The 25766-nt window shown below is 37.4% G+C and overlaps 2 protein-coding genes across 3 annotated transcripts; both read left to right on the plus strand.

Annotated features, from left to right (window-relative positions):
* Positions 1-1359: 1359 nt before the first annotated feature.
* gjc2 (gap junction protein gamma 2) lies at positions 1360-19933 on the plus strand. 2 transcript variants are annotated; one of them, XM_061732442.1, is made up of 2 exons: positions 1360-1390; positions 16590-19933. In XM_061732442.1, exon 2 carries the CDS (start codon positions 16619-16621, stop codon positions 17876-17878), a length of 1260 nt encoding a protein of 419 aa, XP_061588426.1. In that variant the 5' UTR covers positions 1360-1390; positions 16590-16618; the 3' UTR covers positions 17879-19933. The 2 variants fall into 2 exon arrangements, with proteins under 2 accessions (XP_061588426.1, XP_061588425.1); XM_061732441.1 differs by lacking the exon at positions 1360-1390 and adding an exon at positions 14689-15061.
* A 2128-nt stretch (positions 19934-22061) lies between these two features.
* Positions 22062-25701, plus strand: iba57 (iron-sulfur cluster assembly factor IBA57). The gene is made up of 3 exons (XM_061732447.1): positions 22062-22503; positions 24636-24982; positions 25103-25701. Exons 1-3 carry the CDS (start codon positions 22184-22186, stop codon positions 25492-25494), a joined length of 1059 nt encoding a protein of 352 aa, XP_061588431.1. The 5' UTR covers positions 22062-22183; the 3' UTR covers positions 25495-25701.
* The last annotated feature ends 65 nt before the right edge of the window (positions 25702-25766 follow it).

Consider the following 25766-nt stretch of genomic DNA (forward strand, 5'->3'; position numbering starts at 1 on the left):
TATATGCCAATGTGGAGGAAACATACTGTGGAGGAAACATACTGTAACAAACCCTTCAGTACCATTTATGAAGTGTGGTTTTTCTTGACTAATCGTGAAAGTTCCAGTGGTCACCATCTTGTAAAGAGCTGACTTCACCCACCCCCTGGTTAAAGGTACAGTAAGGATTTCGAGATGATATCACACCTGTTAATATTTGAAACAAAACCTGAGCAAACGCATGGAAAACTAGCTCCTTTCTCTTCCTCCCTTCAATGCTCACTGAGAAAACATGTCCCATCGTGACCTCGACACAGCTGCCCTCCAGTGAGTGTGTTGCTCATTGACTGGAGCAATGTTCATTATGGTTTGTGGACAGGCTGTTCCTTGGATTTAAGTCTGGTTGTGAATAAAAACATTTACTTAACTCAAAAATCTGAATCCTTTTTCGAAGAAAAAAAACTATGTGGAACTATGTGGATATCTCTTTATCTTTTTAAAAGTTTTACACTTACAAGGTCATCTAGTTTAAAGCACTGTAATTTTAGATGATGACATTGGGTTAAAATTATCTGCACATATGATGTTTGAGATATTTGGAGGCACTGATGACTTTTAATTAACTTACTTTCATGACATGAAAATAAAACTTCACACATTGGTGTTTTAGTACAAATAACAATACAACAAGGCATATCATCTTTAAAGTAAAAATGAAAAATGCTATGTTTTAATTCACAACTCAGAAGTCTTGTTCACCTCAAGCACCTGGTAGCTAGTGTTATCAGTGAGCCAATTCAAGTGTAACTACAAAAAGAAGCACACAATTATGCATACGTTTGAGGCTTTATATGATTTTAACTGAGTTACATAAAACATGTCAGTTGTTGTTGTTGATAAGAAATTCAACAACGGAGACCAGAACTGTAGTGAGAATATTTGTATCTTTGTTGTAAAGTTTGTAAAGAGGATGAATGGAAATTGACTTACTTTTGTAACATTTCCCTAATGGTCATTGGAGAATGACATTTTAGCAGTTTCAGGTTGTGTTTATTTTTCAAGACCTAAGGTTGCACCTCAGCACAGACTCAGCTAAATCTGAAAAATAATTATTCTAAAGGTCCAGAGCTAATTTCCGATCAGGGATACAGTGAGAGTCACGGTGGATTAAATAACGTGATCACAACAATGGAGATGGATGGGATGTGGAACAATGGAGCCATTAGCAGGGTTCTGGTCTTGAGTGTCATGCCTGTACTTGGTGGTGAGCGGTTTGGAGGAAAAATGACCCATTGTGTCTCTCATCCTGCTACTGGGCTGGATGGAGTAATGAAACAATGCCTCTGGATGCCCGCCCATGATGCTCATTCATAGAGCATAGAAAAAGCTGCTGCTCTATCCTCATGGACAGGTATGTTGTACAGCCTTTCCTTGTTTTGTGGTTGTTTATTTCCCTTTTGTAAAACTTGATCTGGAGGCTCTAATGGCATACATTCATGGCTCAACTTTTTTTTTATTTGCTTAAACTTGCCTGCCTAGAATGGCTTAACCAGTCTGAACTCCAAGCAGCCAAGGATCAGTAGACATAAGATGAAGAGGAAGAAAACAAGTGGACATGCTGGGCTTAAAGAGACAGATAGGCAGAGACACACCAGACATATCTTACACTGTGTTAGTGTGGATTCATATCACATGATAACAGACATCAATGTCTTATTTTTTCCAGGAAAAAAAAAATATATATTTTATGGAAAAGACTAAAATAGTCATATTGTTATATTGTAACCTGCAGTAAAATATGGGTTATTATTATATTACTATGAATTAATAAGACAAAAGATAAGACTATCAAGACAAGGTACAGTACTTCCCTTAACTTATTTGCAGTGAATGCTTTAAAACAGACCTCTGTAAATCATCTGTCATTGTGGGGTTGACGGGTCTTGACGTTCTTGATGTTTTTTTGGTATTATCTTCACTGGTCACATACTGTTATCATCTCTAATGACAAACGTCTGACAGGTCATTCACCTGTTTGTGAGGCTGCCTCTCAAAGTCTAACATTTCCAAAGTGTTTCCAAAAGTTAAAAAAAGGAGGAGAAAAAAGAGTACATGAATGCCATCTTGTGGCTTGAACCTCTGATAAAACAAATATAAAAAATGAAGTCTGAAACCTCAGTTCTTATCTCATGACTAATGACTTGCATGTAACGTGTTCCCCTACATCCTTTTTTTGTTGGCTTGCAGTTGCAATTCAGGTCTTTAGGGGGTTGATGTGCTTTATTGTCCTAACAGTCTATACCTGTGAAGGTGGAGATATGTGTTTTTTGGCTATATATATTAGGGGTGTCAATTGATTATATTTCCTATTTGCGATTAATCAAAAGATTTTCATAGTCAAAATTTCGATTAATTGCACAGAAAATTTTGTTCTGTTTACCAGTTATTTTTAATGATAGAGGAGGAAATAATTATCCTTACCTTAAACAAATGGTTTTATTATTATTATTATTATTATTATTATTATTATTATTATTATTGTTATTATTATTATTATTATTATATGCCAAAATCATAACCTGAAAGCCTAGAGAGGATATACTTTGGATCAATATGCAATAACTGATGTTGATCTGAGTAATTAAACAAAAAAGTTACGCAAAAAATCGAATTATTCATCCTGTTTTTAAGTAAGGGATATTTAATGTTTAATATATTAACATAGGGCAGCACGGTGGCTTAGTGGTTAGCACTGTTGCCTCACAGCAAGAAGGTTCCCGGTTTGACTCCCAGGCCCGGCAGGGGCCTTTCTGTGTGGAGTTTGCATGTTCTCCCCGTGCTTGCGTGGGTTTTCGCCGGGTACTCCGGCTTCCTCCCACAGTCTAAAAACATGCGTATTAAATTGCCCGTAGGTGTGAGCGTGAGTGTGCTTTGTGTGTTTATATGTGGCCCTGCGATGGACTGGTGACCTGTCCAGGGTGTAACCCCTGCCTCTCTCCTGAAATTAGCTGGGATAGACTCCAGCAGACCCCCGTCACCCTGCAAAGGATAAAGCGGGTATAGATAATGGATGGATGGATATATTAACATACTGTGTTTAGAGGTTGGTTAGAAAAAACCTGCTTTGGTTTGTATTGTTTAATTTAATTTCCATGACAATTCTGAGGGGGGGTAATTTCAGCTGAATTTTCATAAAACAATATATATATTTTTTTGATTATCAGGGTATCCTTTTGATTGACAGTGAGGTCAGAGTATGTAGCTCCTCATTAGTGAAGATCATAATACAACGCTACGGTAATCGACAGTTCACACTAATCCAGCATCTAATTTCGCCACAGCATCTGAAACTTTATATTCTGTGGCAAAACTTCTGCAGGTAGCCACAGCAAAAGTTGGTTGACACATGGTGGGCGTGTTCCCGCTGGCTTCAAGAGCAAAATCAGGTAAAATGGCAGCATGCCATACAAGGAAAAACTATATATTTGTATTAAACAGTCCATGAAAAACGAGATTTAAAAACCATTCTTCAGAAAAGCAATATGTCACATGACCAACGCTTTACGTATTGTATTTTACCGTCTATTACAGCTACATTGCTTGTATTTTTTTTTCCGAATCACAGGATGGGTCAAGGATCATATTTCGGAAGTGTGCCCTACATTTATTTCGCGTTAAAAGAAAAAATAGCAGTGTTTAACACAGATGGTGATAACGCATTAACCTGTGAACATTCACAGCCTTATACACATACAGTATATATACACAAGTGTTGCCAGTGAAGATAATGAAATCCAGCACAACCTAAAGATTCTTTGCCATACATATATGGTGTTTAAAGGTTTAATTGAAGTGCAAATACATGTATCATTTCACAGAAATATCTACTACTTACATCATCATTTAAAAATAATCACAATGGCCTTGAAAGTTAATATTTTGCCTTGTGAATTGCTCTTATCACCTCAATTTGAGGCAAAAGCTTTCAACATCACGTGTTAATTAGTCCACTGTACAGCATGAGCATATGCAAGGTTTTGATCTAAGCTTTTTGGCTGGACGTACAGTACATGAGAGATACTGCTGTTATCAGAAGGGATCCTACAGCTTTGCTATCGGTGCCATCAGTGTCTAAAGTTCACTGAGTTGGAGAAGGGATACGGCACTAAGGCGTCTGTGAGGAAGGAGCTGCAGTAATGCTTCTGATAGTCTAAGTCACCCTAAGTAGGTCTTCTGCTCCTTTGGCCTTGCCTCAGTTCAGTCAATGACATAAAGAGTTAAGACAAGATAATGTCAAAGTTCAGAGCCTTACAGCTCTGCAAGCAAGACATTGCTATTATGTTTATGGTTGTTTAGAAGTTGTTTTTTTGCAGCCTTGAAGTAAAACCTCAGCAGGCAACATGTGTGAAACAGTTCTGTTTGATAAAACACTTTAGAAAATGACAGTATGAGATTACATCTTTTTGTTATCATGGGAATTTGTGCCTCCAACTATGAGGCTTTGGCTTTTGCTGGAACGGTGTGAATTGTCCTCTCTCGCTTGTTTTGTTTCTTTGTAGTGTTTTATGTCTAAGTGGGAATAGAACAGAATAGAAGCTTGACAGGCTGACTGGACAACATTGTGTCTCTTTGCCGCAACAAAATAGCAGTCATAAAACTATCAAGGCAACTTCCCCTATGATAATGAGCGGGGATCAGTGACTTACTGGAAATAACGTAGACAGGAATACCAGAGGTCAAATGAGCTTCCCTGAAGGGTAGGTAGGGGAGCTAAATCATCCAGGACGGAGTGGGAGTAGATTCGTAGAAACATTGAAAGGATGAAGTTTAGGTGTTTTTTTGCATGTAGTCAAGAAGCACCCTGGAAACCTTCTGAAGAGGTTGTGTTAGATAACAATCTTAGAAGGCATGCCACTCAATTGAGAGATTATACCTTCCAAGCCAACCCTTTATAATCTCTATTATTATTATTATTATTATTATTATTATTATTATTATTATTATTATTATTATTATTATTATTATTATTAGTAGTAGTAGTAGTAGTAGTAGTAGTAGTAGTAGTAGTAGTAGTAGTAGTAGTAGTAGTTAGGGTTGCCACCCGTCCCGTAAAATACGGAATTGTCCTTTATTTGAGAAAAAAATGTTGCGTCCCGTATTGAACTAATACGGGACGCGATTTGTACCGTATTTTCATTCACTTTTACACCATATTCTAGTTGAATTATTGAAATAAATTAACCTTTACACCAAATTCTAGTTGAATTATTGAAATAAGTAACTTTTACACCATATTCTAGTTGAATTATTGAAATAAATTTACTTTTACACCATATTCTGGTTGAATTATTGAAATAAATTAACCTTTTACACCATATTCTAGTTGAATTATTGAAATAAATTAACTTTTACACCATATTCTTCACCTGTAGGCTATATTATACATCTGGGCTGATGTGGACATACGTAGCATAGGAGGCTATTTCAGTTGCTAGTATGGCTGGCTGTCTGTACAGTCATGCAAGTTCAATGCTATTAAAGCACTTTAAACTTTAAATCAAAGCATTTTGTTTTTTTCATATAAAATAAACACATTTTTATTCAGTTTAGAAGTTTAGGGGCTTTTTTTTGGCTCCTGCGCTGCTGAAATCAGGGCGTCCCTTATTTCTATTTCTGAAAGGTGGCAACCCTAGTAGTAGTAGTAGTAGTAGTAGTAGTAGTAGTAGTAGCAGTAGTAGTAGTATTAAGGGACATTCTCAAACATGACCCAGTTGTCATGTTCTTAAAACAGTAATAAGCTTCAGATCAACTGTGCAAGACGCAACTCTGTTTTCTTTATTTTTCTTGCCCTGCAGCCGACCAACTACAATACAATACAGCCTGGGGCCACAGCGCCCCCATCTGGCCATACGACATAAGAACTATCATATAAACTATACTATTATGAATCACAATACAATAATACCACATCAGTGGTTTCCCGAGCAGAGCTTGGGAAGGTGCGGAAAAGCAAATATGCAGTAGCTGCTGGATTGATGTTCCACTGCTCTGCTGGATTTTGAGCCTTTGGTAGGAAGCGTAGCAATTAATTACTTACTACAGGAACTTGTGTACAGGTAGCAAAGCTAAACTCTGAGCTTGCAGGTAAAACATATAAGATGCTCTAGAAGATTGTCTTGCATATTCTTGCCAATACAGCCCTATCCCAGAGAAGTGGGTGAAAATAGATGGTTAAATAATGAATAGATGAATTTAAATATATTTAAGGTGAATTATGTGTAGACGTGCAGACCTAAATACACAATATTTATATTATGTAACTTTTTAAAGGTATTATGTATGGTCTCTTGTGAGAAAATACTCTATTTGGCTAAATGTGTTTTCAAATGTGGCATTGTGATATTTGACTTGTGTAGGATTCATTCTCCTGGAGTTCATTCTGGATGAACAAAGAAAACCCAAAGAAATAATAAATCCTGAAAAAAGCATGTCCATTTTTATACAGAAGGGTTCCATAGTTAAGAGCTATCAGGGAAATGCCTTTGAAGGTGGCTTATTTGTGGTTTAACGTATACCGAGAATACAACCTCTTACAAAAATAAATAAATAAATTCTTCTAACTCTTTTTGTCTTTATAGAATTTCACAAACCGGTACTGGTTTTCCTTTTCTTTTTTTTCTAAATCTGTGCAGCATGCAGCAGTGGAAGCATGCACAAGTAGAGTCGGAATACAGTTGGAGGATGCAGCTCGGGATTCACATCATAGAAGATTAATGTTAAGTCGTGGGGTTATATTTGTTACAGTTCAAAGTCCTGGAGTGAGCAGCTTTTGGTAGTTCTTAAAAATACACACCTACATCAGAAGAAGTTGGGACCATATAGAAAATGAAATTTATATATATAATTCCTTCCATTTACTTTGACTTGTACTTGAACCCAAGTGTGTGTATGTATGTATGTATGTATGTATGTATGTATGTATGTATGTATGTATGTATGTATGTATGTATGTATGTATGTATGTATGTATGTATGTATGTATGTATATATATATATATATATATATATATATATATAGCTTCCATGAATCTTTGAGTAGCAAAGATCGGTGACGATCTTCACTTAGTCAACAAGTACAATCAACATTCCGCCAAAAGACACCCTGGAAGAAGAGATCTTGTATCTCAATGGGAAATGTCCTGGATAAATAAAGGCTAAATAAAAAATAAAATAAAATAAAAAATAATCTGGCAAAAAGATCAGTGAGAAACAAGTGTAAGCCTTACCCAGATATCTCTCAAACAGCACTGCAAGGGCTCTCACCCACCAATAGTTGATATAAAAACATGTATTACATACATAATCTTTTGCCAGTCACTACACTCTTGAGTTACATCTACAAATACTACTTAAATTTGGCACCCGTCAGCACGACACCCAGGTGCCTCCAATGTTCCATACCAGTCAGGAAACAGCATCTCCCCTCCTCCTCAGTGGAAGCAGAAGTTGTCTGTCGCAACTCTGTAGTTTTCCTGCCCAGATGACCTAACTATGGCTCACGGATGACAAAAGACTGGGATTGTGCACAGCCGCGTTACCAAATGACTTGTGATGCCCACACAAGACAAACACACAAAGAAAGTACAATATCAGCAAAGGTTGTCAGACACTGACACTGACATTTACGCTCGGAGGGACTGTAGAGACATTGTTTTCATATACATATATCTTGATATGGATTTGCTCCCTCTTTTGTCACTATAATAGCTTCAATTCTTCTTCTTGGAAGGCTTCACACAAGTTTTTGTAGTGTTTCTGTGAATTTGTGGCCATTCTCTCTGTGGAGTATTTAAGACGTTGGGCACCGATGTTGGGTGAGCTGACCTGACAATCTCTGTTCCAGCTCATCTTAAAAGCACTCAATGTCTTCCATACTGAATCCGTCAATTTGTGTCTTAATGACTCTTGATATATGCATTGGGCTACAGTAATGTTGGAGTGGAAAAGGCTTCCCCAAAATGCTGGCATAAAGTTGGAAGGATATCACCCAAAATGTCTTGGTATGTTGGAAATTTAAGATACCCCATCACTGGAGACAGGAGCCTAGCCCAAACCCTGAAAAACAGTCCCATACCATTACATTATCCCTCCTCCACCTAATCTGACAGCTAGCACAGTGAAGTCAGGAAGGTAACAAGTCTCCTGACATCTGCCATACCTAGACTCACCCCTTTGACTCTTATGCACAGAAGCATGTTTTTCAGTAAGATGGGCAAGTGCAAAAAAAGCCATTTTTGCCATTTTTTGCTCTGAGGGTCCGCCTATAGGCATGGAGGTTAACTTGCCTGTGCAACTGTCTGACATTTACTCTTGTTCGCTCTTTCTCTTTGCATATCCTCTGTAGCTCTGAGAGCTTGTAGTTGATGTGTGATGTATTACCTAAAATTCAGTTCAATTTTATTCATATAGCGTATTTACAATAGTATAGAACTGTTGGGCAAAAAAATTGCAACACTATAAAGCAGTAAAGCTTTACCATCCCAACTTCTTTTGTTTTTTTTTCTAAAGTTTTTATCCCCGATTTTCTACCCATTTCATCACCCAGTGCTCATACCTAAGTTCTTTTCAAATGTGCTGCAGGTCTGAAATTAAAAACTGATGTAAATTAAGAAATTAAGTTGATAAGAAAATAAATCCTGGGATATTGAAGACTCCAACTGCCTGCAAAGAAATAAAAAGCCAAGAAAATCGAAGTATATTATATACAGTAACAATATGATATCATTATATAATGTAAGTATTGTGGTTTGCGTTTTATTTTCATTTATAGACTTATATCCTAAAATGTCATCTCACATTCAGTATTAAATAAGATAGGGATTTTACATGCGGAAAGTAATATTGATAAAATAAAATGAATTATATACATGATCAAGATTTAATCACAATTACTCTCCAGTCATAAAATAATTCTAAATTATACTTTCATTTTATTATTTTTTATTTTACTGTGAAGGACACTCAACATATGTTGTTTTGTTCAACTTTGAGACCAAGTTGGCTGAGGAAAGGTGTGACAATTCCTATCAGCTGCTTAAGTGGAGTCTGAGACAGAAAACCCAACCCTGAACTTAAATATTTTTGTCTTGTCTTGAAAGTCTGATAAATGGTTATTCTTTGAATTTTCAGACCAGGCTTGCTGTAATATAGGTTGATAGGTGGCAAATGTTAAAACAAATTATTTTTTTCCATGTAAGAAACCATGTAGAAGTCAAACATTTCCAAAATGATTGTAAAGGTTCTAGAGGAGTCTGTTAAATGAGTACCTTATTGCCATCTGGTGGATGAAACTTTGATTGAGAAAACGATATGAGATATGAACTAATGTAGGATTTAACCCCTTATAACGTTCATGTATTCCACAAACCTTGTTGTCTGATTTTGTATTAAACAATATTCTCAAAGACCTCAAAAGTAAATATTTTACTCAGCAGATTTGCTAAACCCCTTGGCCTTTCTTATCATGTCACTTGAGAACCGAGGTCAATATTACCGTAAGCATGAACTGTCACAGATAAGGAGTACAGTAGGCGTATGCTGCCTTTATCAGACGGCACCCTGCTGTGTCACTGAGTACAAGCAATGTCTAGAGTTCACTCCGATGAAGAAAGGCAACGCCACTAAGACATCTATGAGGAAGGAGGAGCTGTATTAACGCTGACTTGGTTGACTTGGTCACCTGCTTTGGCCTTTCCCCCATTCACTCAATGACAGTTAAGACAAAATGAAGTCAAATATTAAAACCTTGCAGCTTGCATGTGTGTGTGTGTCTGTGTGTGTGAGAGGGGTGGGGGGGGTCAATTTACAGTAGGTGGTTTTATCTGTCCTGAAGGAAAGCATCAGCAGAAAATGCATGTGAAACACTTCCGTGTAATAAAACAATTAATGTCTGAACATGGAAAAGATGCAATAACACAATTAAAGACTAGTAACAATGCTTAATATGGATTTGCAATGAGGTGGGCAATAGTAATATGATTATAGTGGATTACTTACTATATTTAATTTTAATCACGTGTTCCCAAACGCGATAACATATTTCTTTTTAAAAGTAGCACAATTCACACTCAAAACAAGTTGCTTTGCTCAACTGTGGAAGGCAAAGAGCTCTGGCTGAGGAAAGTTGTTGGCATCAACCTCAAGGCTTTTCATCTCAGTTGCTTCACTAGACTCCAGCCTTAGTAAAACTGGCACGGGACGCACTCAGCCCCGGGGTAGGAGAGGCTCGGCGGAGAAACTGGGAGAAAAATGAACAAATGCGATGGGACTGCCACCACTCACAGGCTGCCTGTGGGATAGCCTCTCCCAGCCTGGTGAGGGTGCTTTAATGATAGCAGCGAGAGAGGATGAGAGGAGGAGTCCAAGACTTAAGTTGCATGTTTTTTTGTTCTGGTGTCTTGTGTCACTCTTTTCTCTGAGGGTGAGTGGGGCATATCCAAGTCACATGGTGGAACTTGATTTGTTACATAAACACAGACCTCCACAGCCCCCGGTCTGCTCACATCAACTTTGTTCAGTAAATACATTCGGATACAACTGTAGTGGTGACATTGGTGGTGGCCAAGGAGAGTTGTCCAAATGATCACTGCGCCGTGTTGCATCACTTCACCTCACAGCTCTCACAAACCTCTCCCAGGCAAAACTGTCTGGGAACAAATATAATAATAATTTATTTCAATGTTATGACATGAAATGACATCATATACATTATGAATATACATGAAAGTGAATATTTGTTTTCATTGCTTAATTCACTGTTAATTTTTGATTTTCTTCTTTTGTTGAGTGCAATAAACATGCCAGTGAATTAATTGTAACACTACCATGACCAAATAACAAAAACCTGTGCATATTCATTATATTAAAAGGATTTATTTTGCGATAAATACAAGACTCTTTTGGCTGTCACATGACAGTAGTCCTTGTAACAAGAACAATGTCAGATGATGTCTTACAGGGGAATACTGTAGTATATTCCTTGCTCTGGGCTGTCCAATCAATATTTATCAACATGAACAACAGTTTCCCAAAGCTAAAATAGCCTGATTCGTCCTAGGTCATAGGGACAGTTAAAGTTAAACAGTCACTGGGTTGACTCAACCGTTTCATGCACTTAAACTTTACATATCTCTTGGCGTCTCTGATGCATTGTCAATTCATAATTATTGTTTTGTATGTTTCAATGTTTTGCAATAAATGCTTCTTTATTTTAACTTTACTCAGCTGTTTAAAAATTATTATTTTTTTCCTTTTCAGTTTCAAAATTATAACTTGACGCCTAGAAATAAAACATTTTTATTTCACTTTTTATATTCAAAGATAAGACCTTCTGAGCTTATGTTAGACATCATGTTTGCTGTTTGGTAACTCCTCTGTTTACTTGTAGATTGCAGCGACATTTAGCAGGGACCAGGCTCAGCATGACAACACTCACAAGGATCTCAAAAACATTTACGGCAGATTTAGAAAAACAGGACCAAGATCAGCTGATAAGTTTCTCATATGAAAATACCAATAAAGTGATGCTACGGTTTATAGAAGACTTTGCACTGAGACAAGGAGTTTACATCAATAGAAACATGGAAGACACATTTTAAATTAAGGAAACAAGGCTTATAGATTCTATAGGTTTTAAACAACGTTCAGTCACCATTGCTTTTATTCTGGTGTCCAAGCAGTCTGCTGATGATTGGAAGCACAATCTGCTTTGAGTGTCACAATACAGGTCTGGCTCTTATATCCCATCTGAAACACCATAACATCTTCAGGTACATTAATCTCCTGTCTAAGATGAGCATCACACATGATTGCATTGTTCCTTACAAACACAGCAATGTTTAAAAGTCTGCAGCGCTACACAAAGTACAGTCGGCCACGTGGGTTAACTCTGGTTATGCCGAGGTAGGGGGGGGGGTTCAGAGCCCTTGATGATATCACTTACATTTTCTTTTCATCTTGTTCTATTTATGACTCGTGAAAAAGATGAACTCAGTAACTTTTCAAACACCCATTTCCACAATACATTATGCATAATTTATACTTGCATCAGACAGCCTTTATATTGCACTAAGAAGAAGACCCATATAGTCTTTTGCATGTCGAAACAATGTCTTTGAGTTCTAATGACATACTGTATCTGTGACCTGAACTGTTCAAAATACCACAGGATTACAGTATATATTACACATTTACCTTGTTACGGTTCAGTCATTGACAGTTGTTACTCGTCCCCTTTTCAGACTCAATCTTGTTGCGAGTTATTGAGCCGTTGAGGGTTATTAAAGCACTAAGCAACAGATCAGATCACTTCAGTAATGTAACATCTGGTAGACAAGTACAAATCCTGCTGTAATCGATCCCTCACATATGGGCTCTGTAAAACCTGGGCTTTGCCCTCAGCCATTTCTCTGTGTTTAATATTTTTTATAGCTGATGTTAGGAACTCTTGCTTATGAGGAGTAAAAATACTGATTGAAGTTTGTATTTGAAAGAGCAGGGCTGCTAATGGTGCATTCAGTTAAACATAGTGACTTTCCAACAACTGACAAGAGAAAAAAAAAATGCCAACAAGAAGTTAGTTTTTATTGTTAGGATATGACATTTTAAACACAGTCCTTTTTAGATATTTTTTTTTTTTTAACTATAGCTAATGAGAATTTTGTGTTAATAGCAATGCAAAAAATTAAGAGTAAAACAGTTTTTAAATTGCCACTTCTGATGTACAGAAAACTGAGAACATTTTGAAATTGAAGGTGGAGCAAAAGACGAAGAGGCTGGATAAATGTACTCAGAGTCGGCTCTCTGACGTAACAGTTCACGCTAATCTAAATGAGAGAAACTACAGGGTTGTGTTATTTTGGTGTTTTTGACTTGGTAGTCACTTCAGCCACTTAAATATATGCTTTCAAACATAGAAAAAGTAATTATTATCGTAAACGTCCCCTTTAGGACTTTCATATGTCATTTTAATTGTGGGTTAAATGACATGCACAATGGATGGGGTTTGGGGTAAAGAGTAGGTCATGCTGTCATGCTGCATGAAATGATGAGAGAAAAATAAAAAATAAAATTCAGTTCTCCAACTGTTGAGAAACATAAACACAACTGATTTAGAATCACACAAATGTTCACTTTTTAACCATCTTCACTGGACCATATGTGTCTTTTGGATGATTTTTCATGGGAGGGGGAAAAAAAAGCAACTTCCAAACACGTGCTTGTTGGTCCCTCAGGGATATCACATGTGAAAACGCCAAATGCTCCGATCTCTCCAGCAGAATTTCCTGTCTTCTTTTTCTAGTGCTGCACTAGCTGTGCGTGCTTCACCACATCTCCTCAGTCGCACCGGGAGGCAAGCACTGAAGGCGAGACCTCTGGACGACGGGCCCTGCAGGCTCAGATGGCTGACTCTCAGAGCTCTCTTTAGATCAAAAATCCAGTCAAACAGAACGAGATTCTAAAGTAAATCTTGTTTTTTATGCTGTGATGTCTCAGTCTTTCTGTAGTTTTAATATTCTATCAACGTATTATCTAGAAAGTTAAAATTGAGGTATAATTGATGGACTCTAGTTTTGTTGAGTGTTATTCTTTGCTTTATAACCATATACAAATCATATTTAAAAGATTATTAAAGACCTTGTGAAGGTAACATAATATGGTCACTGTGACAATTGCCAGGTACATTTCATTAACACAAGCCAGACACTATCCCATTTATCTGCCCTGTATCAAAATAATTTCAGCTCAGTTCCCTTCCAAACCTTGATGACAAGTTCTGGCACAGAGAATAAAGGGGTGGAGGACTTCCATCTTGCTTTTAATCTTGCCTGAATCACCTCCTCATCTGTGTTTTGTTGTGTTATTGCAAACTAAAAGAAGGATAATAAATTGCATGTGTGTTGATGGAGAGACCTTTGTCCACATGCGCTTGTCATTATGACAAAGGATCCATCATGTGCCTTAATGACGTCGGCTACTGCACTCCAGCAGGTCAAGGTGAAAGCAAGTGTAAACACGAAGTCGGAAAGGATGTGAGGCGGGAATGCAGAGCGCGACCTGTCCGTTCCTCTGTTATCTGGCCATCTGCCTGGATGGAAGAGCTAAATATTATGACATTTAAAATGACTGAGCGTACCTGCTGGTTACATTATGATCTGTGGTGAGGCAAGGTGGCTTATGTCTTAGTGACACTTCTGTCCTTATCCTCCTTCTTTTTGTCTCCCTAAAGTTGTCTTTTCACAGCCATCGGCCAGTATATACTGTTATGCAATTGAGAGATATTATAGAGGTTGCTATGTTGTCCATTTGTTGCAGTTGACATGTATTTGGCTGCGTGTTTTGTGGCAGAAACAGACGGAGAAGAAAACAGAACTGATGTTTAAGAAGATGTATAACTTTTTTTTTTTTTTTTTTTTACAAATGTGTACTGTCTCTAATGACTAACCTTTATTTATTTGTGTGTGATTGGTGTGTATAAATCATTGGACATATGAAGACATAGTGGTGAGGAACATAAATGGATATTTGGTGGCACAGGGGGGAGGATGAAGTAAGAGAAAAGGAGAGAGAGGGAACGTCATCATCTCTGTTGCGATTAACGTGCTCCCTTAGCTGGGTGTTCATTTCAAAACACAGTACAATATCCTCAAGTCTGAACCCTTGGATGAGGGTCACTTGCCAGAGGAAGAATTTTTTTCTCTCTCTCTGTCTCTCCATTTTTTTCTACTTCCTTCTTGGGCAGAAGGCTGGTGTAACTGAAACCAGACACGAACCAGTATGAGAGGCATTCAAAGCAGCAAGACTTTACTCCTCCGCAGAGTGGGAAAACGGGATTACAAATAAATACTAGTCCAATAAATTTAGTGACTGCTCATGTTTTTGTTAATCTGGAAGTTTTGAATAAGACGGACACAGTTAGGATGATAGGATGGAAGAGTTATTCCATGGATCAGGCTGTGCAGGAGATATCTAGTGAGAGTAATGGAGAACTTCAGATTGGGCAATGCATGCGCAACTTTTTCAGGTGAGTTTTCTTAGATACATTTCCGTCGGTTGTTTAGTTACATAAAAAGAATAGACTTTTCTTTTAGATTTGGACAGAAAAAAATGTGAAGGAGGGAAAAGTGTTATTTTTTCATTCCTTAACATGATGCCATTTTAATTGTTCGGTATTTACAACCTTCATTTGTTGGGATTTAGTATATTTATGTATCTTCTACAAAACCATACCTGTGTTTATTATTGTCCACTAAGCTGTATTTCTTTTGAATAACAAAAAAACAAGGGGAGCGTGTCAAATGCATGACACCTGAACTCATTTTTTCCAAAATATATGAATGCAATCTTGGATCTGATCTTTTATTCAATCAAAAGCTTTTTTTTTTACACATTGTTCATAAAATAGTTTCCTTAGTATTGTATTCATTGTATAAGATGTGTATATATGATATTTACATTTGGTATAATCCTTAGACACTGAACCATGCAAGCTGTATTGAAATGTCAAAAGGGCATCTAGTTAAAACATAGCAATACATAACTGATTAAAACAACAAGCATATTGGAGTTTTTAATTTAATAAAAGGCTTGACACTATGTTACACAACAAATTCATTCGAATGTAAAAACTAAGTGAAACAGACCTTCTGTCATGCCAACCTGGGGAAGATGTGAGCTGCCTACCGTTGGTGCCATCTGGCTCCAAGAGCATGTACATCCCTCCCCGGCATCAACAGTGCAGGATCTGGAGGGGCAGCCTTGCAGCAGAGCAACAATTCTACTTGTTCCCTCAGATGGCGGAGGAGATGGCACATCACACGCAAGGGACTACAGTATTGTCGTCATGGGATCAACATTGACCCAGCCACTTTTACATCCATATGTTCATTATTTTATTTTTTTACTCATCTTTCAACCTTTCTCTCTGCTATTTTATATAATTTTCATGTGTTCGATGAGTAATCACTTAAAAATAGAGGTTTCTTCTATGACAAACAGTTGTAGCGAAGTGTGAACAGTGTATGGTTTGAGATACTCTGTTTACCAAGTCATCCAGATAAGACGGCAGCAAATAAAAAATGCTTTGCTCAAAAAGTTATTGTATCTGTGTTAAGGTTTTCATGAACTGCTAATTCCCCTCAAGTATTGCAAATTATTGTTGGCCGATTAATTTCTACTTACAGTATCTAAAAAAGCAATGCCACATTTCTTGGTCATATTAGAATTGTACGAGAGCCAAAAATGAAATAATTGATTTGTGGATGGACAGATATAAACTATCAAAAATTATATGTAAAAAAAAAAAAAAAAAAAAAACAAAGAAGAGAAAAGAAAAAAAGCCCCTCTCAACTGTAAATATTTGCTGGTGTGATCTCCTTTGAAAAATCTTTGGGTTTTGATAACATCCTGGATTGTGGGAAGCTGCATTTTTACTCTTTTTGTATTTTTAAAGAAATACAAAATACAACAATAACCATCAATATGACAATGGGAATGATTGAAAATGAATAAAAATCATTTATTTCTCTCTCTTTTTTTCCTTTTTTTGACAGCTTCTAGTTGAAAAGCTTGTAAGAGCAACATGAGCTGGAGCTTTCTCACTCGCCTCTTGGAAGAGATCCACAATCACTCCACCTTTGTGGGGAAAGTGTGGCTGACCGTTCTCATCATCTTTCGCATTGTACTCACAGCAGTGGGAGGTGAGTCCATCTACTCTGATGAGCAGACCAAGTTCACCTGCAACACCAAGCAGCCGGGCTGCGACAACGTGTGCTACGATGCCTTCGCGCCCCTCTCGCATGTTCGCTTCTGGGTCTTCCAGATCATTATGATTTCCACTCCTTCCATCATGTACATGGGTTATGCCATCCACAAGATAGCTCGAACCTCCGAAGAGGAGCGGAGGAAACGACGCATACTCCGCAAAAGGCCACCACTTCCCTCGCGGTGGAGAGAGAGCCACCATCTAGAGGATGTCTTAGAAGAGGAGGAAGATGACGAAGCCGAGCCCATGATTTACGAGGATAATCTGGAGGTGCGGGAGCCAAAGCCTGAGCCTGTGAGCGGCGCTAGCAATGAGCCAGCGAAATATGACGGCCGCAGAAAAATTATGCAAGAAGGCCTGATGAGAATCTATGTTCTCCAACTTATGTCACGTGCCATTTTCGAAATTGCGTTCCTCGCCGGACAGTATCTGTTGTATGGGTTTCGAGTTAGTCCATCGTATGTGTGCAACAGAGTACCCTGTCCACACAGAGTGGACTGTTTCATCTCCAGGCCCACAGAGAAAACAATCTTCCTCTTAATTATGTATGTGGTAAGCTGTCTTTGTCTAGTGCTAAATGTGTGTGAGATGCTTCACTTGGGAATCGGAACCTTCCGGGATACTCTTCGCATGAAGAGGATCCGGGGCCGACGTACTATGTCTTATGGCTATCCGTTCTCTCGCAACATCCCAGCTTCCCCGCCTGGGTACAACCTTGTAATGAAAACAGACAAACCCACCCGGATCCCCAACAGCCTCATCAACCATGATCAGAACATGGCCAGCGGTGCTCAGGAGCAGCAGTGCACCAGCCCGGACGAGAACATCCCCTCTGATCTTGCAAGTCTGCACCGGCACCTACGAGTCGCACAGGAGCAGCTGGATATGGCCTTTCAAACTTGTCAAACCAAAACCAACCAGCAAACATCCAGAACCAGCAGTCCTGTATCCGGGGGCACCATGGCAGAGCAAAACCGAGTCAATACAGTCCAGGAGAAGCAAGGAGCAAGGCCAAAGTCAGCCACAGAGAAAACTGCAACCATTGTGAAAAATGGAAAATCATCTGTCTGGATCTAGACAGTAAATTAAAAGCAAAACGTAGGAGTCTCTGAACTGCAACACAGCTGGGAAATGTATTTCCAGGAGATTTGACTATGGACAATGACAACTGAGATTTCAATCACAAAAGCTGAAGACGAAGTGTAGCTTACGCTGAAGGACTGTTATTGGGAATAGAAGAGGAAGCACATGATGAAACGATCAAATCAGTAATCTTTTCTGGTACTGTAATAAGTTATGTTGCACTTGCCATAGAGGATGGATATAGTTAAACATTAAATTCCACTCTATCTAATTTAGGCATTAAAATCACAAACAGACTGCTTTAAACTACTTATCTGGTTTCCCATCACCTACAAATGAACTGGGGATATTTAGACAAGTCTAATTTTGAAAGGATGTGATTGCGCTTTCCATCCAAATTTGAAAATGGAGAGCAAAACATCACAATAACAGTGACTCATTTCTGAAGAATGATGGTTGTTGATAGAAAGATGCATGTTTGATATTTAGAGAAACATTTTTGGATGGATATGGATGAGTGTTCATTGAAGCAAGTTAAATGTGAAATATTTTGATAAAGATAATGAAACAGGGCTGTGTCACTGAAAGCGTTTCTGGGAAACAAATGTTCAGCTGGATTAATTTCAGTCATTGCGTGCAAAGCCTTTCTCTATGTTCATTATTTTCAAAGCCTTTCAGTGTCACAGAAATTGGTCAGTAAACAGGAGATCTGAACATTTTTGAAACAAAACACTGATTTTCTGCAGTCTGCAGCAGATTATGCATGCTTTACAACAGGGAACATACAGCATACACTAAAGAGTACAGTAGGAATCCCATCCATAGCTATTCAGTGAACTCCTATCTTATGTTTAGATGTTAGATGATATGACGATTTTCCTTTCTCTGCCACAGAAGCTGAAATTAGTCTAGCTAATCCTGCCTTCACCACTTTAACACGTCAAAGTGCCTTAAACTTTTACAGACTGTTCTCGTGTTATTCATCAGAAAATAAATTTGTTTGAATGCTCAGCTTCTCCTAGTTTATAAAATGTCTCTGCTTCTTTGACTTATTGTGCTAATAATGGTGTGTCTGAAAAACAAAAACTATCTGATCCAACATCAGAAGCTTACAGGAAAATTGGATAGTTAAAATGCTGCAATGATCATGTGGATAATTTGGAAAACTCTTAGTAGAAGTTATCAATCCAAGTAGATTTTCATGCTGTTTACCTTATTCTGTGAGTAATTGAGAGAGAATTTTGAAAAACAAAAAAAAAATTGATTAAAAATCAAATAATATTAGTGATAAAACAAATTGTTAATACAGAAGGGATGGAGGCTAAAACATGTAAAAAAAAAATAAGAAATGAAAAACAAAAGAATTTCATCAGCCAATCAAGGTTATGGTTTATGTTTCAGAAGACTTATTTGTGGATGTAAAAGCCCATTTTACATCAATTTACTGTAAAATATCGAGCCTATATGAGGGAACCCACTAGAACACACAAGAAAGCACAATGTACCTTAAAGCTGGTCATGATATTACAAAAGAAACCCATCAAATTATCAATAATTCAAAAAAATCCTGAAATAAAAATACTTTGTGACTGTTGGGCTGCATCATAATTATCTAAATACTCACATATAGTAGAGACAGTCGCTTGCGAACAAGTCATTACTAGATTAAACAAGGTGGGGGTGGAGGAGCACTATGTCAGATTACACTAAATGTATTTTTTTTTGTAATAAATAAAGGTATTGAAATGTTAAGTGTGGTATATTTCTTCTTTTCTTTTTTTCTGTATGCAATGCCTAATCTCTAATTGGTGAGCCCTCAATGATGGCAAGATGTTCATCATTACATTGGAGGGTTAAACAACCAAGCTAGCCGTGCTAGAGGGAGAATATTGTTTTACTCTGTTGGATTTCTTTTTCTGGCCAGTTTACAAGTGTTGGGATCTGCAGGAACTATCATCATAATGATGTGGTTTCTATAAAGTGAAGTTTTATGGAGCGATTATAGCGATGATTTTAAAGTTGCCTGCTTGCTTTATGCCCCTGGAAAATATCGGACTGCACAATCTATAAATAAAAAAAATCACAAATACATTTTGTGAGTTACTCGTCTCTAAGGCTGTCAAAAAAATCTCACACAGGATAAAATACATTTTCCTCTGAAATTTAGAAATATACAACATAAAGTTTCAATAAAAGGTTCCTCGTACCTGTAATCAAGTATACCTATTGGGTTAATGTACTTAGTTATATTGTAAATAAATGTATGAGATATCTATAATACAAGTAATCGTGAGAACAGTTTTTGCACAGTATCTGTGATGTACTTCTATTTAAAGGCAAGGCAAGGCAAGGCAAGGCAAGGCAAGTTTATTTGTATAGCACAATTCAACACAAGGTAATTTAAAGTGCTTTACATCAACATTAAAAGCAGCAACACACAATTAAACTGTAAACTGTAAATAAAATAATAAAATGAACGCACAAGTTGTTAAAAAGTACTGGCTGTATGTACAGCAGGTAAGTATTTAATTTAAGAGTACGCTTAAGTAAACAGTAATGTTTTTAGGCCTGATTTAAAGGAGCTGACAGTTGGAGCAGACCACAGGTCTACCACAGGTCTACAGGAAGTTTTATTTAAAGACAAAAACAAAAAGACAAAATAAAAAGACAAAAACAAATGATGAAAAACAATTGTTGGCAATGTTGAACAAAAGCTGAACATAAATAAACATCTCCTTTTTATATTTTAAATAACTTAATTATTCAAAATAGATCTAATTTCTCAGAGAAAAAACACATTCACAGAGAGGCACCGGGGTAGATACTGCACTTTTACATTATAGTACCATATTTACTATGATGCATCTTTTTATGAACTATTTTTAGTGTTTTGTTACAATTGTTAGGATTTTATAAAATTGTTTAAAGGTTTGAAGGGTTTTTCTATAAGATTCTACACTGGTGGTTACTCTCAGCACAGGACGACATCCTGGTTTGTAGGACTAGACTGTTTTGCTGAGTTCTTCTATAGGTGAAGACAATGAAGAGAAACAGATGTTTTAAAAATGATAGGTTGCATCCTGTTTTTCTCAAAGTTTTAGTGATCTTATTTGCTGAGTTAACATCTCAAGTAAGAAACAATCGGCAGGATATATATGGCTGAAAGTGTGAAATGTTTAGGTTTCTTTAACCACAGATGTTTTCACAGATATGGTTCAACATCCGCACCTATAACGTAAAGAACACCTACCTTTTTAGTATAGATAGGGCTGGATCGATGACCACCGTGTGCATTTTCTCTCTTACCTTTGTGGTTAGAGAAAGGTGTACCTCTGACTAGAAAACAAAACATTCTGCATGATATAATAAAGCTTGTAATAACTTTGATTCTGTTCACTGGTTTTCAGAGGTGTCAAGTAACAAAGTACAAATACTTTGTTACCTTACTTAAGTAGAAACTTTGGTTATTTATACTTCACTGGACGCCTTTTTACTTTTACTCCTTACATTTTCCCGCAATTATCTGTACTTTTTACTCCTTACATTTTAAAAACAGCCTTGTTACTCTATTTTATTTGGGCCTTTAAAAAAAACAATCCAGTTAAATTGCTCCATCCGGATAGAGTGAATTTGGTTGTGGTTGTTTCAGATGTTCTTGTACAGTTTTGTTCTTACATCCGTTCCCTCAGATTCCTGCAACTAAACTTGGATGTACATTCCAATAAAGGTTAGGATAAATGATAACATGCCTCTGAAGTTTGACTTTTTGTACCATTACAATACTAGTCATCATATCTCCTGCTCTCTGAAACACATGTTAATGCTCAATAGTACACAATATGGTTCTTTAATATATTTGCATTCATTTTCAATGGCTTTTGTCCTTAATGGCTTTTTTCCCCCTTACATTACTTTTACTTTTATACTTTAAGTAGTTTTGAAACCAGTTTTATACTTTTACTTGAGTAAAAAACTTCTTCAACTTCTACAGGAGTATTTTTAAACTCTAGTATCTATACTTCTACCTGAGTAATGAATGTGAATACCTTTGACACCTCTGTTAATTGGTAATAAAGGATAAGTTTGGGTGTTTGACTTTAAAATAAAATACTCCAATGTTTACATCAAAATGTTTAAGAGCACCCTCACGTGGTTCTTCATCTCTCGAGCAATGCATCATGGGACAGCAAAATGGAGGCGTTCCTGTGAGGACAACTTGTGTTATGTAGTCGTCTCTTGTTATTGTTGGTGGAGTGAACTCATTTTACGACTAAATCTATTCCTGCGCCAGTGAACAGCATGGGGGTGATGTGGTTGGTGCGGGGAGCATGTAGCGGCCTCGGGGTTTACTCCAGGACTCACGCCGGGGCTGCAGCTGCAGGACTGCGGCTGCAACGCTTCAGTCACGACGCGGGGAAACATGGAAACCCCACACAGTTTACGTGCTATCACCTTCCTCACAGGACCCTGCTTAAGATCCAGGGACAAGACGCGAGCCCGTTCCTCCAGGGTCTCGTCACCAATGACATGGAGCTGCTGGAGGAGCCGGGACAAGCAGCCATGTATTCACACATGCTCAACGTTCAGGGGAGGACGTTATATGACATCCTGTTGTACAGGTGAGAGGACGCATTTTAATCGCTAACGAAGTTTATCAGAAATGTGAAGGCGCTGATGAGGGAGTCCTGACGACAGCTCAGATCCCGGGATACGAGTGGCAAATAACATAGACATATAAACGTAGACGCCCCATCGAGCTGCTGCGATACGTCAACGCCGCCGCCATATTGGATGTGGCAAGACTGCGCTGTAAACTAATACAAGTAAATGGACTTGTTTTCATAAAGCGCCTTTCTACAAAGAAATTTACGTTTTACGTCTCATTTATTCATTCACACACGCACTAATATACTTGGGAAACAGTTAGGCACCAAATATAATATATTTAATTTTCTGATAAATAAAGCATATTTTACATAAACATATTTAAATTTTTTCAAGTAACAAAATAAAATATTTGAACCATTTTTCAGATTTTTTCAGTTATTTTATTGTCTGAAAAATGGTTCAAATATGTTATTTTGTTATTTGAAATTTTTGTTTTGTTGAATTACTCCTATGTGGGATCAATAAAGTTCTTATTTTTGCCATCTCAGAAAATTAAATATATTATATTTGGTGCCTAACTGTTTCTCAAGTATATTAGTGCGTGTGTGAATGAATAAATGAGACGTAAAACGTAAATTTCTTTGTAGAAAGGCGCTTTATGAAAATAAGTCAATTTACTATTAGTTTACAGCGCAGTCCTGCCACATCCAATATGGCGGCGACGTTGACGTAGGCTTAACAGTAATAGAATATTTTGGTGTGAGTATGATAGGTAGGCACACAATACACAATATATATATAAATATATATATATATATATATATATATATATATATATATATATATATAATACACACACATACATACATGTACAAACATATATGATAGAGAAGCAGATTGTGTAAAACTCAGCTATTTTTATAATATGAAGAAACAATAATAAACATATATCTGTGTATATCCATAAACATCTGTATGTATGTACACACACACACACACACACACATATACATATATATTTATATTTTTATATATATATATATATATATATATATATATATATATATATATTTACACACACACACACACTATGGCAAATGCCGTTCAGGAAATTAATCTTTGAATATATGGAATGAAACAAGATTAATTGAAAGAAAGATTAATTTCCTTAACGGCATGCCATAACATGTATATATATATTTAGATTTTTTTATTGAATCTTTTTTATTTATTATTTTTATCCCTGGTCGCAATTGTTCGCGGATTTGTACAGGAATACAGCGCTCTGGCATCTTCAATACGGTCTTATTCTGTCGTCTGGGTAGGATGACCGGTCCAAGATGGCGGCCTTATTTCTCACGCCCCAGCGGCCGATGAGGCGTCTATGTATATATGTCTATGACAAATATGCCCTCTACGAAATGTTGACGTTTAATTTCCGCCTATATAGTACTCCATTTAACAGAAATACTCCCCTCACTGCTCATAGTCATATCCAGTAGCAGAATCATGCGCTGACTTTATGAAAATAAGCCAATGGGCTGAAGTGCAAGCCCGTGTCTTTTGTTGTGAACTGGCTGAAAACTTTTGAGCTCCTTCAGCAGTTAGAGCCTGGTTCTGTTTTCACTTTAAAAATGACAGATATAAAGACACAATGAGAACATGCAAACCCCTTTCCTTTTCAATTTAAGATCATTTCAATATCTTAAATCGTTTTTTGTTCTTGTTTTTGGCATGAATCTTTTATAACACTTGGAGATTGTTCTGGATATGTGCATGGATATCAGCATCCTCCTATTGCCCTTTTTTGTTTGTTGCCATAAGTGCCTTTTTATTATTTTGCTCTTTGTTTCTGACGTGTTGGTATTTGGACTTTCAGTGGCTGATTTTTGTTTCTATTGTTTTAATAAAAATGCCTTATATTGATGAAGTTATAAACTGTCATTTTAGTAGGGAAAAACTGGGTTGTGTTTATATTCAATAAACATCCAATTTAGCTGGTAAATCTTGTGTTGCTATTGGTAAATGGAGTCTGCTGACTTCTCCCTTCTCAGTTCCACCCAAAATAATTGAAAGCAGTGGTGTGGAGTTTTATAATTATTTACATTTTATGAGTAACTAAACTTTTTGTATTTCCTTCAAGTCTGAAAGAAGCAGGAGGAGCCCCTGGGGTTTTCCTGGAATGTGACACCACCGTTAAAGACTCCATTTTAAGACACTTGAAGGTGTACAAGATACGGAGACAGGTCAATATTAGCCCCTGTCCAGACCTCTCTGTGTGGGCAGTGCTATCCAAAGAAAACCAAAATCAAGAGGCTGGTAAACCCGCGCTTTCTGCCCCTGAAAAAGCTCTGGTATGGGACGCTGATCCTCGAACTCTGCACATGGGTTGGAGATTGGTGTTGCACAGTCAAGTTGACCCCCTGGATGTTGTTGTATCCTGTCAGAAGGGAGACACGGAGGAATATCACAGACATCGATATGCAATAGGTATGACCATTATATAACTATGCAGTGAGTTTATATTATATAAAACATAAATGAGTGGGCAAGTGTGCATATGCATGAGTGTGTGTACTTCAGGTTTTGTTTGCTGTCATTGTTGTCTAGGACTTCCTGAGGGAGTGAAGGACCTTCCTCCTGGAGTGGCACTACCGCTAGAATCAAACCTCGTCTACATGCAGGGGATCAGCTTTAGCAAGGGCTGTTACATCGGCCAGGAGCTCACGGCCAGAACTCATCATACTGGTGTGATTCGGAAGCGCCTCATGCCAGTGAGATTGTCATCTCCACTCCAAGACCTCAAGGAAGGAGCAGAACTGCAGACAGAGTCGGGGAAGCCAGCTGGAAGGCACCGAGTAGGGGTTGGGGAACTGGGTCTAAGCCTGATCCGCACGGCTCACGCCAAAGAGGTGTTGATGGTCAAATCTTCCAAAGACACCACTGTGACACTTGAGGCCTCCGTGCCAGACTGGTGGCCTACAGATGTGAAAGTCAGCTAGAGAGGATGTGTTGCAGCTCCTTGAAATGTGACATGTATAACAACTGACAGTTTTCTCATTGACAGAACCTTGAAGTAGTATGTTACACTGTCATGCTAAACAGTTTCGTCTGAACCAAAACCAGTTTGAGAGATTTTCTGATTTTATAAAGTATTATTTATCACAAAGTTATGGTGTTTCAGAATTGTATAATAAAGGATATAGTATTCACCATGTGGCATTGATGATTATTCAATATTTATGGGAAATAACAACACAAAATATGTTTGTTT

Source organism: Cololabis saira, chromosome 10 (genome assembly GCF_033807715.1).
Source record: "Cololabis saira isolate AMF1-May2022 chromosome 10, fColSai1.1, whole genome shotgun sequence".
NCBI lineage: Eukaryota > Metazoa > Chordata > Actinopteri > Beloniformes > Belonidae > Cololabis > Cololabis saira.

Bases quoted from the DNA above. Each gene is read 5' to 3' on its own strand.
- gjc2 (XM_061732442.1), top strand. From the start codon at position 16,619: ATGAGCTGGAGCTTTCTCACTCGCCTCTTGGAAGAGATCCACAATCAC.
- iba57 (XM_061732447.1), top strand. From the start codon at position 22,184: ATGGGGGTGATGTGGTTGGTGCGGGGAGCATGTAGCGGCCTCGGGGTT. The intron at 22,504-24,635 runs GTGAGAGGACGC...ATTTCCTTCAAG, and splicing joins TATGACATCCTGTTGTACAG to TCTGAAAGAAGCAGGAGGAG. The intron at 24,983-25,102 runs GTATGACCATTA...ATTGTTGTCTAG, and splicing joins CAGACATCGATATGCAATAG to GACTTCCTGAGGGAGTGAAG.